Here is a 22,745-nt window from a genome sequence, read left to right as displayed (position 1 = left end):
ATAAAATGCAATATATATTTGAAGGTTGCTAAGAATGTAAATTCAAAATGTTCTCACCACAAGGAAGAATTAGCAATTATATGGTCTGATGGAGGTATTAGCTATGTTTTTGCAATATATTTGCATACATATCTATAATGTATAAGTGTATCATATCCACTTTTGTACACCTTAAATTTATACAATATTAAATTTCAATTATATTTCAAAATAAAGCTGGAAAAAGAAAAAATGCAATGAACTTTAAAATTTATTTTGAAATCAATAAACCTAATAATATTTTAATTTTAAAAAGCATTCCCTTTAAAATTTCCTGCCCCTCACTGTCCATTATCTAATGATAAAAGCAGTCACTACAATAGAGAAAGAGATATATTAAGCTAGAGCAACAGTGAAAGGCAAAGGAGAAAGGGAAAGATAATCCAACTGAATGAAGAGTTCCAGAGAATAACAAGGAGAGAGAAGAAAGCCTTTTTAAAGGAACAATGCAAAGAAATAGAGGAAAACAATAGAATGGGAAAGACTAGAGATCTCTTCAAGAAAATTAGAGACACAGAGGGAATATTTCATGAAAAGATGGGCACAAAAAGGAATAGAAATGTTAAGGACATAATGGGAGCAGAAGTGATTAAGAAGAGTTGGCAAGAATACACAGAAGAACTATACAAAAAAGGTCTTAATGACACTGATAACCACAAAGGTGTGGTCACTCACTTAGAGCCAGACATCCTGGAATGTGAAGTCAAGTGGGCCCTAGGAAGCATCACAACAAACAAAGCTAGTGGAGGTGATGGAATTCCAGTTGAGCTATTTCAAATCCTAAAAGATGATGCTGTGAAAGTGCTGCACTCAACATGCCAGCAAATTTGGAAAACTCTGCAGTGGCCACAGGACTGGAAAAGGTCAGTTTTCATTCCAATCCCAAAGAATGCTCAAATTACCTCACAACTGCACTCATCTCACACACTAGTAAAGTAATGCTCAAAATTCTCCGAGCCAGGATTCAGCAATACATGAACCGTGAACTTCCAGATGTTCAAGCTGGTTTTAGAAAAGGCAGAGGAACCAGAGATCAACTTGCCAACATCCACTGGATCATAGAAAAAGCAAGAGAATTCCAGAGAAACATCTACTTCTGTTTCATTGACTACACCAAAACCTTTGACAGTGTGGATCACAGCAAACTTTGGAAAATTCTTAAAGAGATGGGAATACCAGACCATCTTACCTGCCTTCTGATAAATGTGTATGTGAGTCAAGAAGCAACAGTTAGAACTGGACATGGGACAATGGACTGGTTCAAAATTGGGAAAGAGTACATCAAGGCTATATATTTTCACCTTGCTTATTTAACTTATATGCAGACTATATCATGTGAAATGCCATGGTGGATGAAGCAGAAGCTGGAATCAAGATTGCTGGGAGAAATATCAACAGTCTTGTATATGAAGATGATACCAGTGTAATGGCAGAAAGTGAAGAGGAGCTAAAGAGTCCCTTGAAGAAGGTGAAAAGGGATAGTGAAAAATCTATCTTAAAACTAAACATACAAAACACCAAGATCATGGTATCTGGTCTCATCACCTTATGGCAGATAGACGGGGAAACAATGGAAACAGTGACAGACTTTACTTTCTTGGGCTCCAAAATCACTGCAGATGGTGACTGCAGCCATGAAATTAAAAGATGCTTGCTCTTTGGAAGAAAAGCTATGACAAACCTAGACAGTATATTAAAAAATCAAAGACATAACTTTCCCAACAACGGTCCGTCTAGTCAAAGCTCTGATTTTTTCCAGTAGGCATGTATGGATATAAGCATTGGACCATAAAAAAGGCTGAACACCAAAGAACTGCATTTGAACTGTGGTGCTGAAGAAGACTCTTGGGAGTCCCTTGGACAGCAAAGAGATCCAACCAGTCAACCCCATAAAGGAAATCAGCCATGAACATTCATTGGAAGGACTGATGCTGAAGCTCCAATACTTTGGCTACCTAATGCAAAGGGCCCACTCATTGGAAAATCCCCTGATGCTGGGAAAGGTTGAAGGCAAGAGGAGAAAGGGATGGCAGTGGATGAGATGGTAGGTTGGCCCCACTGACTCAATAGACATGAGTTTGAGCAAACTTAGGGAGATGGACAGGGAAGGACAGGGATGCCTGGCATATTACAGTACATGAGATTGCAGAGTTGGACATGACTTTACAACTGAACAAGAGCAAAACTGGTTTAAAAGCAGTATTGCAAAGCCCACATGGCCAGCAGGGTACTTCTTGTGGTCAGGGAAGACTGGAGAATTTCACAAATAAAGGTATTTTAATGAGAATGTTAACTCCTTCCAAGATGTGTGGAAATTTCACAGTTGTGGGTGGGCCGCCATGGTTTGTATTAAGCAAAGGATCATATAGTAATCTGGCTTCCCAGGTGGCTCAGTGGTAAAGAATCTGCTTGCCATTGCAGCAGATGCAGGGGATTTGGATTTGATCCCTGGATTGGGAGGATCCCTTGGAGAAGAAAAGGGCAACCAAGTCTGCTATTCTTGTCTGAAAAATCCCATGGGGAGAGGAGCCCGGCAAGCTACAGTCCATGGGGTGGCAAAGACTTGGACACAAATGAGCAGGGAAGCATGCTCGCATGTAACAATCACAGGATAAGAGTAGAGAACCTGCAAAGTCTCTGAACCATGCAACCCATCATGTTAATTTTGATGAGGTTTGCATCATGTTAATGTTAGTGGTCATCAAATTAAGCCTACTGTGTCAAAACTTACCTGAATATGATGGGACCCTGATTTGGGAACTAGCGGTTCCATCTCCTCCTTCACCATATGCTCGAACTTCAATAATATAGACTCCAGCATCTGGGAGTGGGACTACTGCTTGAGGTTTCTGCGTTTCAATAACTTGACTGTTGCTGTGACCCTCTTGCCTATAAAAAACCTGGAAATGATGACAGATTTTTAGTCATTTGATATTCAATCAGGGATTCCAAAAGTTTATTGACTGCCTCCTGTATACCACACTCTGAGCTAAGTAGAGGGAGCTTACAGCTTAGGCAGATATGCAAACCAATGCCATGTGTATGTTATATGCAGCAATGGAAGTGTACACAAGGGGCTATGGGAATGCAGAAGAGAGTTTAATTCCCTCTGGTGGTTTAGGGAAGACTCCTAAGCAACTAAACCACCACCTAAGAAAAGGTGGTGTTAAGCTAAATATTTAAAGATAAGTAGAGCTCACCAGCTGGAGAAGGAGAGCAGAAAAATTTTACAGAGATAAGAGAAGATGAAAAATACATCTAAGTAATAAGAAAGCAATAGCATTAGAAGACAATTGAGAATAGTGAGAAATTGAAGCCACAGAAGTAGGCAGTAAAGGGACAGATCATTGAAAATGCGTTATTCCTGGCTAATGAAGTGAATAGTATCCTGAGGGAGTACTCAAAATTGTCATCTTCAAATCATTTGAAAGGAGTAATCAAAATTTGTTAAATATATCAATAATAAAACCTTAACAATGTGGAAGATGGCTGAAAAGTTAAAAATAAAAAAGAGTATTTTTAGTTTTGCTTTTGCATTTACTTTTTGGTGAATTGGCCTTTGGATATATTGGGTAGCCAAGTTAAGGCTTTTTTCATTTTAAAAACATATTTACTTAATTTATGTGGCAGTTCTCACTCTTAGTTGTGGCATGTAGGATCTAGTTCCTTGAATAGGAAGGTGAACTTAGGTCCCCTGCATTGGGACCATAGAGTCTTAGCCACTGTATAACAGGGAAGTTCCAAGTTAGGGCTTTTTTTTGACATTTGTTCATGGTACTAGAATTGAACATATATTTATGGTTAACAGAGTGTTAGAACTACAGAGTATGACACAGAATTAGCTTGTGTTTACAGGTCAGTAATCTAAGGTTGTAGAGCTTACACAATTTGTACAAGATTATATGGCTAGTTGTGGAAGTAATTGCATTAGAAGATTAGTAATCTGATGATCAGTTCAGAGGTGTCTCACTGTATTATACTGTTTCTACTCATTTGCCCCCAATAAACTTATTTGTGTGTTTGTGAGTAATAGTCAAGTAGCAGCAATGAAGATTTTAAATGCATTTTTATTCAGTTTCATTGTTTTTGTGGTTTTTCATAATTGTTAGTATTTTGATTTCTTTGTGTAATAACGAGAACAATGATTTTGTATTCATACAGACCTGTATTCAAAACAGTCTCCTACAAAATAAAACAAAAAACAATTTCCTAAACATTTCAGTCTGAGCAAATTTGGGCAAGTTGATAACATTTCTAAATTTCAGGTGCCTATACTATAAAGAAAACACATGTAAAAACGTCCAGCAAGGATCTGGTAAGCTTAAAGGGAAAGTGACTTCTTCTGTTGCTAATATTGTTCATTGTCAGTGGTCAGTATTTGCATCATAAAAGATTAATAGCATTGGGAAACTAGAAAAAATTATAATAGATTTTGCTTATTAAAAATGTGTTTGAACTTGACTAACCTACAAATAAGAAAAAAATTAAATGTAAGTTTCACATGTTGAAGCCTGCTTGTACTTAATCCTCCTTTTTGCATTCTGGTAACATATGCTCCCTCCATCTTACTTTCTCTGTGTTTCATGGATTTGAGTTTACTTCTGGTCATGGGAGAGAAGTAAATTCTCTGTAAAAGTATATAACATGTGCAATAATTCTATCTATTGAAATCCTTAGAAGGAAAGATGCTGTAGTTTCAACATAGTTGAGAAATGAAAAAAATCGTGGAATATTTCAGTGGGTATCTCATGTAGGTCAGACACAGTGATATATACTGGAAATTTAGAGAATAAGAACACATGGTTCTGCTCTCATGGCATTTATAGCGGAGACAAACAATGCAATCAAGTGTTCTGTATACCACAATAGGAAACACATTTGATGCTATAGCCATTTACAGAGCAGTACAGATTTGGGAATCAGAAGCTCTTCTAGGAGGATGCCTATAGCAGGTTATTTTGGCTTTAAAAAAAAATGACAATTGTATCAGAATTTATGATTCTCATTTTGACTGTAGTAGCATAAAGAATTAGAATTCTGTTCATCCACATGAGATAATTAGAAAGCAAATTTATGGCAACAAAAAAGGATGTAAATTGGTGAGGATTGGCAGGGGAGTAACTATTTTAGAGGACATTGTTATTATGGTTCAATAAATTACAATTCTTATGACAACAAAAAATGCAGCCAGTAATGCATATCTAATGTTGCTGTAAAATCCAGAGTTGAAGAAAAACTTGTGGATCAGCTGAGACTTAGGAACAAAAGGTAAGGGCAGGAAATATCAGTTAATGGCAGCAAAAGGAGTTTGAGATTAAATGTGGCTTTTACCAATATATTCAGGGAGATGTAGTGCTATGAGAGAGTAAGTAGGTATACTAAGTGAAAAGATACATTAAATTAATGGTTAGTCTTAGTTGATTTAGAGAATATTCATTCAGTGTAAAATTCCGATTTAGAAAAGATGAATACAAATGACAAATATGAAATGGTTAAGGGATTATCAAGACATGTCAGAAATAGTTATTGACAGTAACAAGACCAGGGAGTACTTTGAGAATCTGGACATTTATAGATTGACTGTTATGATAATGACTATCTCCAGACATAAAGAAAAGTGTCTATTTTCAAGACTATTCTCAAATTTTACTTAAAAACCTGAGAACAATGGGTTAGCCAAAGAGATGATTCTAAACAAACAATAATGTGGTACTGCTATTCTCAAAGGCATGATCTGGTATTGGCTAATCTGTACATCTTATGGTAAAAGTAATGGTGTGAGTGATTCTAAAAACATAGCAGAATAAATTTATGCTAGTTTTGCCCAGAAGTGCCTTTGGAAGGATGGATATTATTAAACAAAAGGGCTATCCACCAGTACTTCCCAGTGGTGCAGCGCTAAAGAATCTGCCTGCCAGTGCAGGAGACACAAGAGACACAAGGTTTGATCTCTGAGTAGGCAAGATCCCCTGGGTTAGGAAAAGGCAAACTGCTCCAGTATTCTTGCCTGGAAAATTCCATGGACAGAGGAACTTGGCAGGCTATAGTTCATGGAGTCGCAAAGAGTTGGACACAACCGAGTGACTGAGAACACACATACAGTCACCAGCTGAACATCTTGAGGACAATTGCTCTTCACAATATTGAGTGACGAATCCAAAGTCCCAGCAGCCATGGGTGGGTGAGGAGAAATCAGTGAGATACTAGAATCTGGGTGAAAAGAAGGTGGGAGCACAAGGAACAGTGAGAAGTCCCAGCTGTAAGATGACTACAAGGACATTTAAGAAGAGGATTTCCTGTCGGCAATTTCATATGTGTGTTTGCATGTTGTGCCTTTCAGTCTACTATCCCTCACTGACATTTCCATAAAGTCTTCTTTGTATATGTTATTCAGTTTAGTTCGTCGCTCTGTTGTGTCCAACTCTTTGCAACCCTATAAAATGCAGCACACCAGGCCTTCCTGTCCATCCCCAACACCCAGAGTTTACTCAAACTTATGCCCATTGAGTCAATGATACCATCCAAGCATGTCATCCTCTGTCATCCCCTTCTCCATCTGTCCTCAATCTTTCCCAGCATCAGGGTCTTTTTCAATGAGTCAGCTCTTCACATCAGGCAGCCAAAGTATTGGAGTTTCAGCTTTAGCATCAGTCCTTCCAAAGAACACTCAGGACTGATTTCCTTTAGGATGAACTGTTTGGATCTCCTTGCAGACCAAGGGACTCTCAAGAGTCTTCTCCAACACCACAGTTCAAAAGCATTACTTCTTTTGCACTCAGCTTTCTTTATAGTCCAACTCTCACATCCATACATGACTAGATGGACCTTTCTTGGCAAAGTAATGTCTCTGCTTTTTAATGTGCTATCTAGGTCGGTCATATCTTTCCTTCCAAGAAGAAGTGTCTTTTACTTTTAAGTCTACAATCACCATCTGCAGTGATTTTGGAGCCTCCCAAAATAAAGTTAGCCACTGTTTCCACTGTTTCCCCATCTATTTGCAATGAAGTGATGGGACTGGATGCTATGATCTTAGTTTTCTGAATATTGAGCTTTAAGCCAACTTTTTCATTCCCTTCTTTCACTTTCATCAAGAGGCTCTTTAGTTCTTCATCACTTTCTGCCATAAGGATGGTGTCATCTGCATATCTGAGGTTGTTGATATTTCTCCTGGCAATCTTGATTCTAACTTGTGTTTCCTCCAGTTCAGTGTTTCTCATGATGTACTCTGCATAGAAGTTAAATAAGCAGGGTGACAATATACAGCCTTGATTTATTCCTTTCCCAATTTGGAACCAGTCTGTTGTTCCACGGTCCAGTTCTAACTGTTGCTTCCTGATCTTCATACAGGTGTCTCAAGAGGCAGTTCAGGTGGTCTGGTATTCCCATCTCTTTCAGAATTTTCCACAGTTTATTATGATCCACAGTCAAAGGCTTTGACATAGTCAATAAAGCAAAAATAGATGTTTTTCTGGAACTCTCTTGCTTTTTTGATGATCCAGCAGATGTTGGCAATTTAATGTCTGGTTCCTCTGCCTTTTCTAAATCCAGCTTGAACCTTTGGAAGTTCACGGTTCACATATTGCTGAAGCCTGGCTTGGAGAATTTTGAGCATTACTTACTAACATGTGAGATAAGTGCAATTGGGTGGTAGTTTGAGCATTCTTTGGCATTGCCTTTCTTTGGGATTGGAATGAAAACTGACCTTTTCCAGTCCTGTGGCCACTGCTGAGTTTTCCAAATTTGCTGGCATATTGAGTGCAGCACTTTCACAGCATCATCTTTCAGGATTTGAAATAGCTCAACTGGAATTCCATCACCTCCACTAGCTTTATTTGTAGAGATGCTTCTTAAGGCCTGCTTGACTTCACACTCCAGGATGTCTCACTCTGGGTGAGTGATCACACCATCGTGATTATGAAGGTCATGAAGATTTTTTTTTGTACAGTTCTTCTGTGTATTCTTGCCACCTCTTCTTGATACCTTCTGCTTCTGTTAGGTCCATATCATTTCTGTCCTTTATTGAGCCCATCTTTGCATGAAATAGTCCTTTGGTATCTCTAATTTTCTTGAAGAGATCTCTAGTCTTTCCTATTCTATTGTTTTCCTCTATTTATGTGCATTGTTCACTTAGGAAGGCTTTCTTATCTCTCCTTGCTATTCTTTGGATTTCAGCATTCAAATGGGTATATCTTTCCTTTTTTCATTTGCTTTTCACTTCTCTTCTTTTCACAGCTATTTGTAAGGCCTCCTCAGACAGCCATTTTGCTTTTCTGCATTTCTTTTTCTTGAGGATGGTCTTGATCCCTGTCTCCTGTACAATGTCACAAACTTCCGTCCATAGTTCATTAGGCATTCTATCAGATCTAGTCCCTTAAATCTATTTCTCACTTCCACTGTATAATCATAAGGGATTTGATTTAGGTCATACCTGAATGGTCTAGTGGTTTTCCCCACTTTCTTCAATTTAAGCCTGAATTTGACAGTAAGGAGTTTGTGATCTGAGCCACAGCCAGCTCCCAGTCTTGTTTTTGCTAACTGTACAGAGTTTCTCCATCTTTAGCTTCAAAGAATATAATGAGTTTAATTTCGGTATTGGCCATCTGGTCATGCCCATGTGTAGAGTCTTCTCTTGTGTTGTTGGAAGAGGGTGTTTACTATGACCAGTTTGCTATGACCAGGTTGTTTGCTATGATCATATATGTATATGTTATATACATACATATATACACATTGTATGTCACAGTATATATGCATGATATAAATATGCATCTTCAAGTTATACAAGCCATTTCTGTCTTAATTTTTAAAATATGATGAAAAACATGTAAGCGTAATCAAATATAGAGATGATAGTACAAACTATTGTGTATCAGTTCAGTTCAGTCACTCAGTCGTGTTCAACTCTTTGTGACCTCATGAATCGCAGAACGCCAGGCCTCCCTGTTCATCACCAATTCCCGGAATTTACTCAGACTCATGTCCATGGAGTCGGTGATGCCAACCAGCCATCTCATCCTGTCATCCCCTTCTCCTCCTGCCCCCAATCCCTCCCAACATCAGGGTCTTTTCCAATGAGTCAACTCTTTGCATGAGGTGGCCAAAGTACTGGAGTTTCAGCTTTAGCATCAGTCCTTCCAACAAACACCCAGAACTGATCTCCTTTAGGATGGACTGGTTGGATCTCCTTGCAGTCCAAGGGACTCTCAAGAGTCTTCTCCAGCACCACAGTTCAAAACCATCAATTCTTTGGTGCTCGGCTTTCTTCACAGTACAACTCTCACGTCCATACATGACCACTGGAAAAAACATAGCCTTGACTAGACGGACCTTTGATGGCAAAGTAATGTCTCTGTTTTTTAATATGCTGTCTAGGTTGGTCATAACTTTCCTTCCAAGGAGTAAGTGTCTTTTAATTTCATGGCTGCAATCACCATCTGCAGTGATTTTGGAGCCAAAAAAATATGAAGTCTGACACTGTTTCCACTGTCTTCCCATCTATTTCCCATGAAGTGATGGGGCCAGATGCCATGATCTTAGTTTTCTGAATGTTGAGCTTTAAGCCAGCTTTTTCACTCTCCTCTTTCACTTTCATCAAGAGGCTTTTTAGTTCCTTTTCACTTTCTGCCATAAGGATGGTGTCATCTGCATATCTGAGGTTATTGATATTCCTCCTGGCAATCTTGATTCCAGCTTGTGCTTCTTCCAGCCCAGTGTTTCTCATGATGTACTCTGCATAAACTATTATGTATGAGTCATTTTAAATTGTGGGGATCACAGTAAAGGGCTGAATCCCATATTTGGAGTGAATGTGGGATTAAAGAACAGCTGTAAGATACAGGAGGCTCTCTTGGAGGAGGGCATGGCAACCCACTCCAGTACTCTTGCCAGGAGAATCCCACGGACAGAGGAGCCTGGAGGGCTAGAGTTCATAAGGTAACAAAGAATCTGATGCAACTGAAGTGACTTAGCATGCATGCAGGATATAGTCAACCAAGGAGACTAGCATGGCCACAGACCCTAAGTTCCCTGAAAAACTGGAGAAATATATGGATGGGCTTCACATTCTATAGGCTGTGGAATATATTTTCAATCCAAGTGTACCTATATCTCAGGAGTCTGGCAGGCTCTAACTGATAGCTAAATGGAATAAACAAATGAAAATTTCTATGTATTGATGGATCATATAATAACTAGTAAGCTTTGAGCCTGATTCCCCCTTACTTTCTCATGCTCTATAAATAGCAGAAAGAAGAGGAAAAGGGGGAAGATGTATGGTGAAATGTTAGTTGTTCAGACATGTCCGACATCTTGCAACCCCATGGACTGTAGCCCATCAGGCTCCTCTGTCCATGTAATTCTCCAGACACAAATACTGGAGTAGGTAGTCCAACTGTTCCCCTCATTAGGGGATAGAATTACATCTTCTGCATTCATGAATTCTTTACCATCTGAGACACCAGGAAAGGCCCTTTATGGTGAAAGGGTTGTATATTAGGAAAGGATATTTCTAGTGTAGATTGAAAAATGAGACTTTGTTCTCTTGGTATGTAGCTGAATTCTTCCTGACTGCACATGTCTTTTCTGAGTGGACAGAAGTTTCTCTTGGTGGAGAGAGGGATACTTGGTCTAGGGAAAACATTGGCCTTGGGTATTTAACATTTATTTTCTTTTTCACTTAAGTTTAAGTCTGTACAAGGAGAATATGGTAAGTACAAGATTGCTGTTCTATTTGATAACTTGGTAAGTTTTTTTCACAGCATAAAGAAAAAAAAACCACTCTCAAGATCATTAAGGAGAATTATAGCTGAATATAAAAGCAGAGAATATATCAATAGCTGAGAAAAGAAGAGAAGCTAAACGCAAAGGAGAAAAGGAGAGATATACCCATTTGAATGCAGAGATCCAAAGAATAGCAAGGAGAGATAAGAAAGCCTTCCTAAGTGAAAAATGCACATAAATAGAGGAAAATAATAGAATGAGAAAGACTAGAGATCTCTTCAAGAAAAGTAGTGATACCAAGGGAACATTTCATGCAAGGATGGGCACAATAAAGGACAGAAATGGTATGGACCTAACAGAAGCAGAAGATATTAAGTAGCGATGATAAGAATAAGCAGAAGAGCTATACAAAAAAGATCTTAATGACCCAGATAAATACAATGGAGTAATCACTCTCCTAGAGTCAGACATCCTGGAGTGTGAAGTCAAGTGGGCCTTAGGAAGCATCACTACAAACAAAGCTGGTGGAAGTGATGGAATTCTGGCTAAGATCTTTCAAATCCTGAAAGATGTTGTGAAAGTGCTGCACACAATATGCCTGAAAATTTGGAAAATTCAGCCATGGCCACAGGACTGAAAAAGGTCAGTTTTCAATCCAATACCATAGAAAAGCAATGCCAAAGAATCTTCAAAGTACTGCACAACTGCAGTCATCTCACATGATAGCAAAGTAATGCTCAAAATTCTCCAAGCCAGGCTTCAGCAATACGTGAACTGTGAACTTCCAGATGTTCAAGCTGGATTTAGAAAAGGTAGAGGAACCAGAGATCAAATTGCTAACATCTGCTGGATCATAGAGAAAGCAAGAGAGTTCCAGAAAATCATCTACTTCTGCTTTATTGACTATGCCAAAGCCTTTGACTGTGTGGATCACAACAAACTTTGGAAAATTCTTAAAGAGATGGGACTACCAGAACACCTTACCTGCCTCCTGAGAAATGTGTATGCAGGTCAAGAAGAAACAGTTAGAATAGGACATGGACTAACGAACTGGTTCCAAATTAGGAAAGGAATACATCAAGGCTGTATATTGTCAGCTGCTTATTTAATTTATATAGAGTATATCATGTGAAATGCTGGGCTGGAAGAATCACAAGCTGGAGTCAAGTTTGCTGGGAGAAATATCAATAACTTTAGATTACACCACCATTGGTATATAATACCACCATGACAGATAATACCACCATTATGGCAGAAAGTGAAGAGGAAGGAAAGAGTTTTTTGATGAAAGTGAAAGAGGAGTGTGAAAGAGCTGGCTTAAAACTCAACATTCAAAAAGCTAAGATCATAGCATCTGGTCCCACCACTTCATGACAAGTAGATGGGGAAACAATGGAAACAGTGAGACTGCAGCCATGAAATTAAAAGATGCTTGCTCCTTGGAAGAAAACCTATGACAAGCGCTGGCAGCATATTAGAAAGCAGAGACTTTACTTTGCCAACAAAGTTTCCCTAATCAGAGCTATAGTCTTTCCAGTAGTCATGCATGGATTTGAGAGTTGGACTATAAAGAAAGCTGTGCACCGAAGAATGGATGCTTTTGAACTGTGGTGTTGGGGAAGACTCTTGAGAGTCGCTTGGACAGCAAGGAGATCCAACCAGTCCATCCTAAAGGAGATCAATTCTGAATATCCATTGGAAGGACTGGTGCTGAAGCTGAAGCTCCAATACTTTGGCCACCTGATGCAAAGAACTGACTCATTGGGAAAGACCCTGATGTTGGAAAAGATTGAAGGCAGGAGAAGGGGATGACAGAGCACACTGTGTTTGGATGCCATCACTGACTCGATGGGCATGAATTTGAGTAAGCTCTGGGAGTTGGTGATGGACAGGGAAGCCTGGTGTGCTGCAGTCCATGGGGTCACAAAGAGTCAGACATGACTGAGCAACTGAACTGAACTGAACTGAAATGATACTTCAGTCCAGAATTACGTTGTTGTTTTTGGAAGTGCCAGTAACAGATGCAACATGTATTAAAGATATTAAGGATTTTCAGATCCCAAACTAGTGGAGGTATAAAAACAAAGATTTTTTCATTTGAAAATACTTATTTGGGAAAAGTAAGTTAAATTAAGCAATTTCTTTGGATTTTTTTTCCAGTTTTCTTACAGCTGATATATAATATATTAAGGAAACATGGAGTTGGTTCTGAATTTGGAACTGTAAAAAGAATCACATATTAATTGACCTGAAGAGGTCGTGTATATGCTAAGTAAGCTCCCAAATTTAACTTGACTTTTTATACAGAAAGCTATCTTGTTTGAGGGTAAATAATTTATAGCCATGTCTACAAAAGACAATTATTTTTCAGCTCTTTGCTGGTTCTTCGTGCTTTTATTACTCTTGCTTATTAATAGAAGCTGTGATGTTTTAAAAGTGTTACTAGTAAATCTAGACTTCTTAAACAAAATCCCAAGAAGTCCAAGTTCTCTTGGACAGTCTCAAATACCAGTGAGAAATTTCACTAAATAGGTAATGCTTAACGTTTATCTGAATAGATTCAATGTTAATGTGTTGCCTCTGACACAATTATAAATAGTTCAACCCCATCCTTCTCTCACTATATTCTCACTCACTTTGAGGTCCCTGATAAGTTTTGTGATGGGGGGACCGATTTTTTTCTTTTTTTCTTTCTCTTAACACATTTGAAAGATACTTTACATATCATTGTGTATTTCTCTGGTAATATCTTGTCCTTATGTATGTTGCTGACGACTCAATCTCTGGAATCAAATAGAGAAGTAAGATTCATGCTTTCTTAGAAAATGGACTGCTCTAACCCCAACCTTTTGCTGTTTCATCTTATTATTTTATGTTATTTTTGTGATTTATTTATTTTTGGCTGCACTGGTCTTTGTTGCTGCATGCGGGCTTTCTCTAGTTGCAGTGAGTAGGGGCTACTCTCTAGCTGCTAAGCATGGGCTCTAGATCATAGGTTGGAGTATTCGTGGTGAACAGGTTTAGCTGCCCAATGGCATGTAGAATCCTTCCAGACCAAGAATTGAACTGATGTCCCCTGCATTGGCAGACCTTTCCCACCCACTGGACCACCAGGGGAGTCCATGGTTTAAATCTTTGAGAATAAATTGCACCTAGTATATACTACCTTAACTATGAAAAAGAAGAATTCAGTGTATCCTTTATGGATCACGTCTACAGATTAAATCCATTTCCCCCCATATTTATCACTTATCAATCATTTTCACAATATTGAAATTTCTAGATGAGGATTTCTTCTTAATTCATCCACCTTAAACTAGGCTTGACTCCTACTTCTAGTTTCCAGGCTTAAATTTACATGCCATGTATATTTCTAGTGATCCCTAAGCAAAGTAATTGGCCAAGATAAAAAGTGAAAATAAATTTACCTTCCTTTTGATATTGCAATTAATTGTGGAAGTTCTCTCTTACTTTGATTAGCAGGAAGTCCTCTACCACAAAATTTCTGAGAATTCTAAGAGGTGAACTCAATCTGAATGGGTCTGAATCTTTACAGTCCCATGGACTGAAGCCCTCTAGGCTCCTCTGTCCATTGGGTTTCCCAGACAAGAATACTGGAGTGGGTAGCCATTCCTTCCTTCAGAGGATCTTCCCAACTCAGGCAATGAACCCAGGTCTCTTGCATTGCAGGCAGACTCTTTATTGCCTGAGCCACCAGGGGAGTCTCTTATTGGGTCAAGCCTACCTCAAATTAACTCATGGAAAGAGAAATGATTAGTGAGTTGACATGTCCCTAGTTTTGTTAATCTATTGCAACTGCTATACACTACTATGTTTAAGAAGAAGGCTCACCAATGTAATACATTGGTGCCACTTTTGGTCTGGTAGTTTTCTGGGGATGAAGTGGGAATCAAATGGCAACCCACTCCAGGATTCTTGCCTATGAAATCCCATTGACAGAGGTGCCTGGTGGGCTATATCCCTGGGGTTGCAAAGACTCAGATGTGACTGACACAGATAACAGCTGATTTTCAATATTGTATCAGTTTTATATGTGCAATATAGGGATTCAATATTTTGGCTTCTTCGCTGGTGGCTCAGATGGTAAAGAATCTACCTGTAATGCAGGTGACCGAGGTTTGATCCCTGGGTTGAGAAAGTCCCTTAGAGAAAGGAATGGCAACCCATTCCATTATTCTTGCCTGGAGAATTCCATTCCTGGTGGGCTGTAATCCATGGGTTCGTAAAGTGTCAGACAGGACTCAGCAACTAACACTTCACCTCAGTGGGAATCAAATATTCTCCCTCTGAGTATCACACTGTCCACTCCATATTTGTATGAACCTCCCTCCAGATGGTATGGGTGTTTTAACTGCATGTAGATCCTTGGCTAGGCAGCTCTTGTGTAGTTCTTTTCTAAGCCATGCTCTGAAAAGGAAGATCCAATGTTGTGTGCCCTAAGTTCCATCTCTTCAGTTTATATTCATGGCTACTGTTTCATGTAGCTTATATTCACATTCCTGTTCCATCGTGCCTGTGTCAATAGGAGCTTTTACGCCTAGTCACCTGCCCTCTGAAAACCAGACCCTTGTAGGGGAACCCAGTCTCTATCTCAGTCATCAGTTTGAAGTTCCCTTCCCTCAAGGGGCCCTTTGCATCATTCCTGCCAATAGCTCTCTCACTGGAGATTAGCCCATCCATCAGAAAGTCTAATAAGGTAGATTCCATTTGTTACCAGCAGACTCCTTTTTTAGAAACTAGATTTTCCCTCTCGGGGACATAAGGAGGTGAAACAATTTCAAGGAATAAAAAAAACACAACAACAACAACAACACCTCTGTCAACGTGTGCCTACTTGACATTATTTCTATAACTAAGATGGAGAACATTATATTCTTCTCCCAGCAACAAGGGATTCCAAGGGGGTTGTGCTGTTTTCATTGAGATAGAACTGGCAGGCAACTTTTAAAGATCAATTTCTTCTGTTAAAATATTAAAAATTTCTAGCTACTGGGTAGAATTCCTCCAATAACAAAAAAAAAAATATGATAGCTACATTTTTTAGTGAGCACTTCCTAGATGCTAAACATTTTACACAAATCATCTTATTTAATCCTTTAAACAATCCTCTATATTACAATCTTTGCATTTTAAAAATATCGATTTCTTCATTTTTTATTTGGCCACATCAGATCTCAGTTGCAGTACACAGGATCTTCCTGCAGGATCTTTTCATCACAGCAGACAGACTCAATTTGTTGCTCTTGGGCTTAGTAGTTCCTGCAGCATGCAGTCTTAGCTGTTCCATAGCAGGTGGGATCTTAGTTTTCTGACTCAGGATTACACCCACCACCCCTTCATTGCACGGTGGATTCTTAACCGTTGGATCACCAGGGAAATCCCTTTATCTTTTTTTTTTTTTAAGTTAAAATTGAGAGGGTAACAGGCAGGAAGGCCAGGGGTCTCCAAATGGAGGAAAGAGGCTGCAGGTGCCAGACATTTTTATCCCTCTTAAGAAGCAGGAGGAAACAAACCAGCGATATGTTTTTCTTCTCTATACAAATTTAAAAGGAGGTTTCTCTTAAAATGCCTGTGTTGCCATGACACCTGGTTTCACCTGAAGCTAACTACTCTCAAACCTTGAGTTAACCAATATATTTCTTTTTCTTATGGAAATGTTGTCTTAAGCTATGTTAATGCACCCCAGACTCTATCTCAAGTTGGTTCCCCCAAATGGCCTAATTTACTTACTCAGGTATTGTTCCCCTAATCTATGTAAATGAAACTATTTGTGTGGTAATCTGCCCTTCTACAAGATTCAAGTCAATCGTTTTATGGCCAGGGATGAATTATCTGGTGTCATTCTAAATTTTATGACATTCCTTTCTTTTCATCAACAGACTGTGAGTGACTATATAACACCAGCTAAAGACTAGCAGGGGGTACTCTTTTGCCGCCTTCTGATGCCTATGTCAGAAGCTTTCTCTATCTCCTTTATACTTTAATACAACTTTATTACACAAAAGCTCTAAGCAGTCAAGCCTCGTCTCTGGCCCCAAATTGAATTCTTTTCCTCTGGAGGCCAAGAATCCCGGTGTCTTATCGTTCAGCAACAGCCTTTCAAAATGAAGCTCAGTTTAAGTAACTAGTTCAAAGTTACAGAACTGGGATTTAAACTGGTATCTATTTGACTTAAGGGTTGGTTATCTTTCCCCACTCCACACAACACTTGGGAAGGCCATGCATAAAATATCCCTAATTGGGTCAAAGTTAATGTTTTCATCCTCCCTAGAAGCATTGAGCGTAAAGAGATGAGTAAGACAGAGGCTTTGCCTTCAATCATGTACCGTCTGGTGGGGAGACAGTGTCATGTAAGGACGATGATCAGTGGTGTGATAGAAGGGACAAACGTGAGCAAGGAGGAGGGTCATCTCACCAGGAGCCTTATGCCCAGCTTCACGTTTTCTTCAGGTTGTGTGGTACTTCTTTTCTTCCCTGAGAGGTGCCCAAAGCCAAATGGCTCTTCCAGGCAGTCATGCTTTCATCTACCATATATTTTCCTCTCCAGTTCAAGAGACTGCTTGCCACAGTTTTAATGAGATCAGATTTGTTCTTGGTGATCTATTGCCATTTCTGACCATACTGTTACCCTTAATCATTGAAAGGTCTACTTGCCTTAGACTACAAGGTGTGAAGATGAGGGGAAGGGTGCAGAAAGAAGACTAGGGAAGGATACAGAGAGAATGGCTCACCTGTTCTCCCCCAAAGATGAAATTCAATGTCCCTGAGGATTAGGACAGATTTGAGAGCGTGTTTAATGTGAGGGTGTTTATGATCCATAATAATTCTAGTCTATAAGAAGTACTACAGTTTGTACCTTAACATATTCTTCTTGGGTTATTATTTAACTTAAAAACATATCTCATTTATAACTATTTAAGTTTTTAGCTTCAGAATTTTAGCCCTTTGTACACCAAATACTGTTTTACCATCTCAGATAATTGAACAGCCACCTAAATAATGCTTTTCAGTCTAAAGATAATCATTGAACTATTTAAAAATTAAAAATGTTTTAAATAATAACCATTAATGATTCTGTATGAGTTTAGGAAATAGAATCTGATATTATGGAAGAAGAATTTGAAGTTCAGCCAATTCAATATCTAGACCACATATTTTTTAAAATCAGAGACAAAGTTGTTTTTCAAAACAAACTGTCTGAACATTTTTATATTTGCAGATCTCTTGCTGGCACATAGCAGGATGACTTATGTGAAATGTTGCATCTATTTTGGAGCCAGCTGTCTCTCTCCATGGTCTCTCTCATATCCCCTGTGCTGACCCTAGCATTTTTTTCTTCTTGTGTTTCTTTGCTAATGGAAAGGCTTTCTACTCAAACTAAGTAGTCCAGTCTTTTCCATCTGCCAGGACAGTTTGTCTTTGGAGAGAGAATGCCAAGACTCTCTGTCAAAGTTATGCTTGTCCTGACACTGCATCGTGGAGCCATCTTCACCCTGTGTTCAAATTGTTGCTGTCTTTTCTACCCATTCGCTTCCTATGACTTGTGTAGCTGAAACTGATTTTGATTGCCTTGACTTCCCCACTGCATGAAGGCTGTTTCTAGAACATAGGTAGAACAATGATTGAGAGGGAAAAAATGGCTATGTTATAGGTCTTTTTATGCCTTTTTAATTGCACATCCTCACAATAGCAATTTTCAAGATGCGTGTCTATCTAAGAGAGTGAACGCACACTGACCTTGTAGCCCATGACTTCAGACTCGTTGGCTAACGGTCTGACGGGGTCCCAGCCCAGAGAAAGCTGAGAACCCTGTTGCTCCCACCTGACATTGTTAGGTGCTTGACTGGGGGCTGCAAAATGAAAAGCAAAAGTGAGTGCAAGAGATACGTTAAATACCTTTATTCACTTAAATTCTTGTGAGTATTTCAGTCTTTTCCTGTGTTCAGTAGTTGGCTGGCACCATAGGCTTCCTTCCAGCGAGAATCAGATAAGGAGGGTTTTGCTCCAGGAGTGTCATTTTAATAGCTACTCTGCTGAGCTTTTGAACCCAAATCCTTTTATCTCCCTTCTGTGTCAAAAATCGCTTAGCCTTGTTTCACAGGAAGATAACCTTTATCTACTGTGAATGCAAAATTTTCTGAGCTAGTTTTAGAATTCAGATCTAAGCATTGAAACAAGACTAGGAGTCAAAACTCCTCTTCAACTCAGTTTATTATGTACCTCACGTGGCTTTCAGAAATGTTAAAAGATGTTTCCCTTTTGTCTGAGACAAACACAAAGCCCCGGTCACTTACGGGATTTCTTGGTGGCTGCACTCACTTCACTGCTGGGTGGCCCATATCCAGCTCCATTATAAGCCCTCACTGTGAAGTGATATAGCGTATTTCCTTCTAATCCTGTCAGGATGATGGATGACTCGTTCCCCCTCGTTCTGACGGTTTCTGCTGCATCTTCTTGTTCCATGTCTTTCCGATAACCAATCTGTCAACAAATTATCACATGACAGATTAATTTTAGTTTCCCCTGTTGAACTTTTTTTTACCCGTTGAGTGTTTCTCAACACAGAGTACTAACCACTATACAATCATGGCTGGTTGGATGTTTCTCAAACCTACCTCTGGGAAATCGTTGCTGTATCATCCAACTAATAGGTTCCACTAATGAGGCCAAATCAGTCTTAACTGCTGCCTGATTTGCATCTGTGTAAACCATAGCACCTTAACAGTACTCAGCAAAGCAGCGAAAGGTGCTACCTTGTAGCCTAGTAGCATGAAGGATCATTTATAAAGTTGGAATAATTCCTTTCTCATATGTCATTGGGACCATTTCCCATTCAAAGCTTTTAATGAATTATTTAGGAAAGATACATGAGGAATATTTCCTCCTCAGCTGCACACAGAGGTGAATCACATAGCTGGATGAGTTTAAAAAAGAAGAGGTGAGAGAACATTCATGATAATTTGGAATGGTCTAAATACATAAAAATAACATTACTAGGATATGGGAGGGTGGCAGAAGGGAATAGCTCTTTGTCAAAACACACTTTGTGCATTGAGATGATCTTTCCTGGTTATATGCTCTTGGTGGCTGGTCTCATACCAAACTTGATCCCTTTATGACATTTAATAATTATCTGTGTGTATATAATGCTTAACCCTGTTCGTAAATTAGAACTTAATTATGCATGAAGGCATCACAGGGTAGTTTTTCCCCCTACTTCTTTACCTTGGTGAAAATGAAGAGCAACAATTCTTTTTCCAGTTAATTACTGTGGTGAAAGAAGTGTATTTCTGCAACCATTTCATCTCCTTCAAGTTCTTTGTCTACAGGCTAGAAAGTGAAACATCACATTTGCAGATTCTAGTACGAAATTCAGGCAGTGAGGACTTTGTGTGAAACTTGATGTATTCTGGAGTATACCCAGGACACCCACTTCCTTGGGTCCATTGGAAGGTACTGGAGGCCGCTGTCTCCCAGGAGAGAAAAGGACTGGAGTCACTTCCCATCCCTCTTCCAGCCTAGATGCTGGCTGAAGGCAGAGGGAGTAAAACATGTCCAGAGGAGGAAGAAAGTTAGAAATTATAACTGCAGCCTTATGACATGAAGACTATAACAGCCACATTTTCTTCTTTATACTGTTTCATATCTAAAAATTAAATAACCTGGGTCCCTTCCTTTCTTGTGAAAGAGTGTTATGAGTAGGTAACTTTCTATTGTAGTTTGTTAGAGGAGACGGACAAGTTGACTAAAGGAAGTTTATCGGCTCTCCATTTTAAGCAGATGGTGGGTACATTTTCATTTGTTTAAGAGATATTTGCACAATGTCAGTATGGGACAGTTCCACTGCCAACTGTTACTTTGAGGAAACTGTTGAATGGGGAGAAGGATGTGTATGGATGTTGAGTAATGAAAGGGATATAGTACTTTAGTTTTCAATATCCATTTCACCCTTATTCTAGTGTGTCTTCCTGGACTGAAGAGATGAAAAGATAAACACTGTATTTCCAAACTCCCTTGCAGTTAGGGCTCTGAATATATTTTAGGTATAGCCAGTCAGATGCATATGCCTGGTATTTGAAAGTAAAAGTGAGATAGATATCAAAGAGATATAGATCGAACTTCCACCAACTCTGGTGTTTGTTTGTTTGGTTTTTTTTTTTTTGGAGGGGGGGTTGTTTTTTGCCTACAAGTATAGTAACAGACAGTGGAAACAGTGTCAGACTTTATTTTTGGGGCTCCAAAATCACTGAAGATGGTGATTGCAGCCATGAAATTAAAAGATGCTTGCTCCTTGGAGGGAAAGTTATGACCAACCTAGACAGCATATTAAAAAGCAGAGACATTACTTTGCCAACAAAGGTCCGTCTAGTCAAGGCTATGGTTTCTCCCGTGGTCATGTATGGATGTGAGAGTTGAACTGTGAAGAAAGCTGAACGCCGAAAAATTGATGCTTTTGAACTGTGGTGTTGGAGAAGACTCTTGAGAGTCCCTTGGACTGCAAGGAGATCCAACCAGTCCATCCTAAAGGAGATCAGTCCTGGGTGTTCATTGGAAGGACTGACGCTGAAGCTGAAACTCCAGTACTTTGGCCACCTCATGCAAAGAGTTGACTCACTGGAAAAGACCCTGATGCTGGGAGGGATTGGGGGAAGGAGGAGAAGGGGACGACAGAGGCTGAGATGGCTGGATGGCATCACCGACTCGATGGGCATGAGTTTGAGTCAACTCCGGGAGTTGGTGATGGACAGGGAGGCCTGGCATGCTGCAATTCATGGGGGCGCAGAGTCGGACATGACTGAGCAACTGAACTGAACTGAACTGATAGTAACAGAGACATTATTTTTCCTTTCCCCTTCACCCTCTGACTGTGGTAGCAAAACTGAATGGCTCATTGTCTAACCATCAACTTTATGGGAGGTTAAGAAGCCACATGCAAGAAAACCATTTTATTGGTGCAAATTATAGTAACATGGTGGAGCTCTGGAACTGGCAGGAACAGCAGAGGCTTCCAGATCACAAAGTCTTCTTGAATGTGGAGCTGTCCTGTTCACGATGACTTCCAAACAAACCACAGCAGTGGAGTGTGGGACTAGGGCTGGAGACTACCTGCTTTTAGTGGACATCAGTGTCTTCCTCTATGTCATGGCCCATCGACTAGCTTTAACAGTCATCTTTGAAAGATCACGGAGTCTGTTAATTTAATTCAATATTTTTGTAACAATTTAATAGTTATAATAAAACACTTCCTACTTAAGCTAGAGTAATTTAATTCTTTGCAATTAAAAACTGCCTGACACACCTGCACAGCTCTTGGGGGGAAAAAAAGTGTATATAGTTAATAAGGGACTTCCCAGTGGCTTAGTGGTAAGCAATCCACCTCTAATGCAGGAGACACAGGTTTGAGCCCTGGGTTGGGAAGATCCCCTGGAGGATGGCTTGGCAACCTACTCCAGTACTCTTGCCTGAAGAATCCCAAGGAGTGAGGAGCATGGCAAGCTATAGTCCATAGGGTTGCAAAGAGTCAGACACGACTGAAGCAGCTAACCACATACTCACATAGTTAATAAGATAATCATAATAAAATTCCTGTTTCTCATCCTTGTCTCTTCACAGATTTGAACTGGCATACAGCTGAATGAATGAACTTCAGAAATTTGTTTGATTAAGATGAAATGCTCTAACCCTGCCTTTTGTATTATGTTTGCCCCATTATTCGTAATTCCAAGAGCTAACTTATCTTGTTTGATTTTCAGCATACTTTTAACTGAAGAAATCTAAGCTATTTTCAAACTACACAATTGAATGATATGTTGTTGGATGAACAAATGTGTATCTTTCTCCTTCCCAATGATTTCTCTGATTTTCATGTCTCTGTTTCAACTTTCTTTAATGGGATAGATTATTTTAAGTTAGTTAAATATATATATATTTGAGAAAGTTTAGTGTGATTAAATTCAACAGATTAC

General features: G+C 39.3%; 1 protein-coding gene across 2 annotated transcripts in view; it reads right to left on the bottom strand.

Annotated features, from left to right (window-relative positions):
* Positions 1 to 22,745, bottom strand: part of CNTN5 (contactin 5) — a 1,548,293-nt gene that overhangs the window by 5,589 nt on the left and 1,519,959 nt on the right. For both annotated transcript variants that reach the window (XM_020891379.2, XM_070473663.1), the window contains 3 exons: positions 19,074 to 19,260; positions 18,517 to 18,629; positions 2,771 to 2,939 (listed from right to left, as the gene is read on the bottom strand). In XM_020891379.2, coding sequence (XP_020747038.2) covers positions 2,771 to 2,939; positions 18,517 to 18,629; positions 19,074 to 19,260 — 469 coding nt within the window. The remainder of the gene's footprint in view (positions 1 to 2,770; positions 2,940 to 18,516; positions 18,630 to 19,073; positions 19,261 to 22,745) is intronic.

This window comes from Odocoileus virginianus, chromosome 10, assembly GCF_023699985.2.
Source record: "Odocoileus virginianus isolate 20LAN1187 ecotype Illinois chromosome 10, Ovbor_1.2, whole genome shotgun sequence".
Classification (NCBI taxonomy): Eukaryota; Metazoa; Chordata; class Mammalia; order Artiodactyla; family Cervidae; genus Odocoileus; species Odocoileus virginianus.
This window is presented reverse-complemented; position numbering and strand designations above follow the sequence as displayed.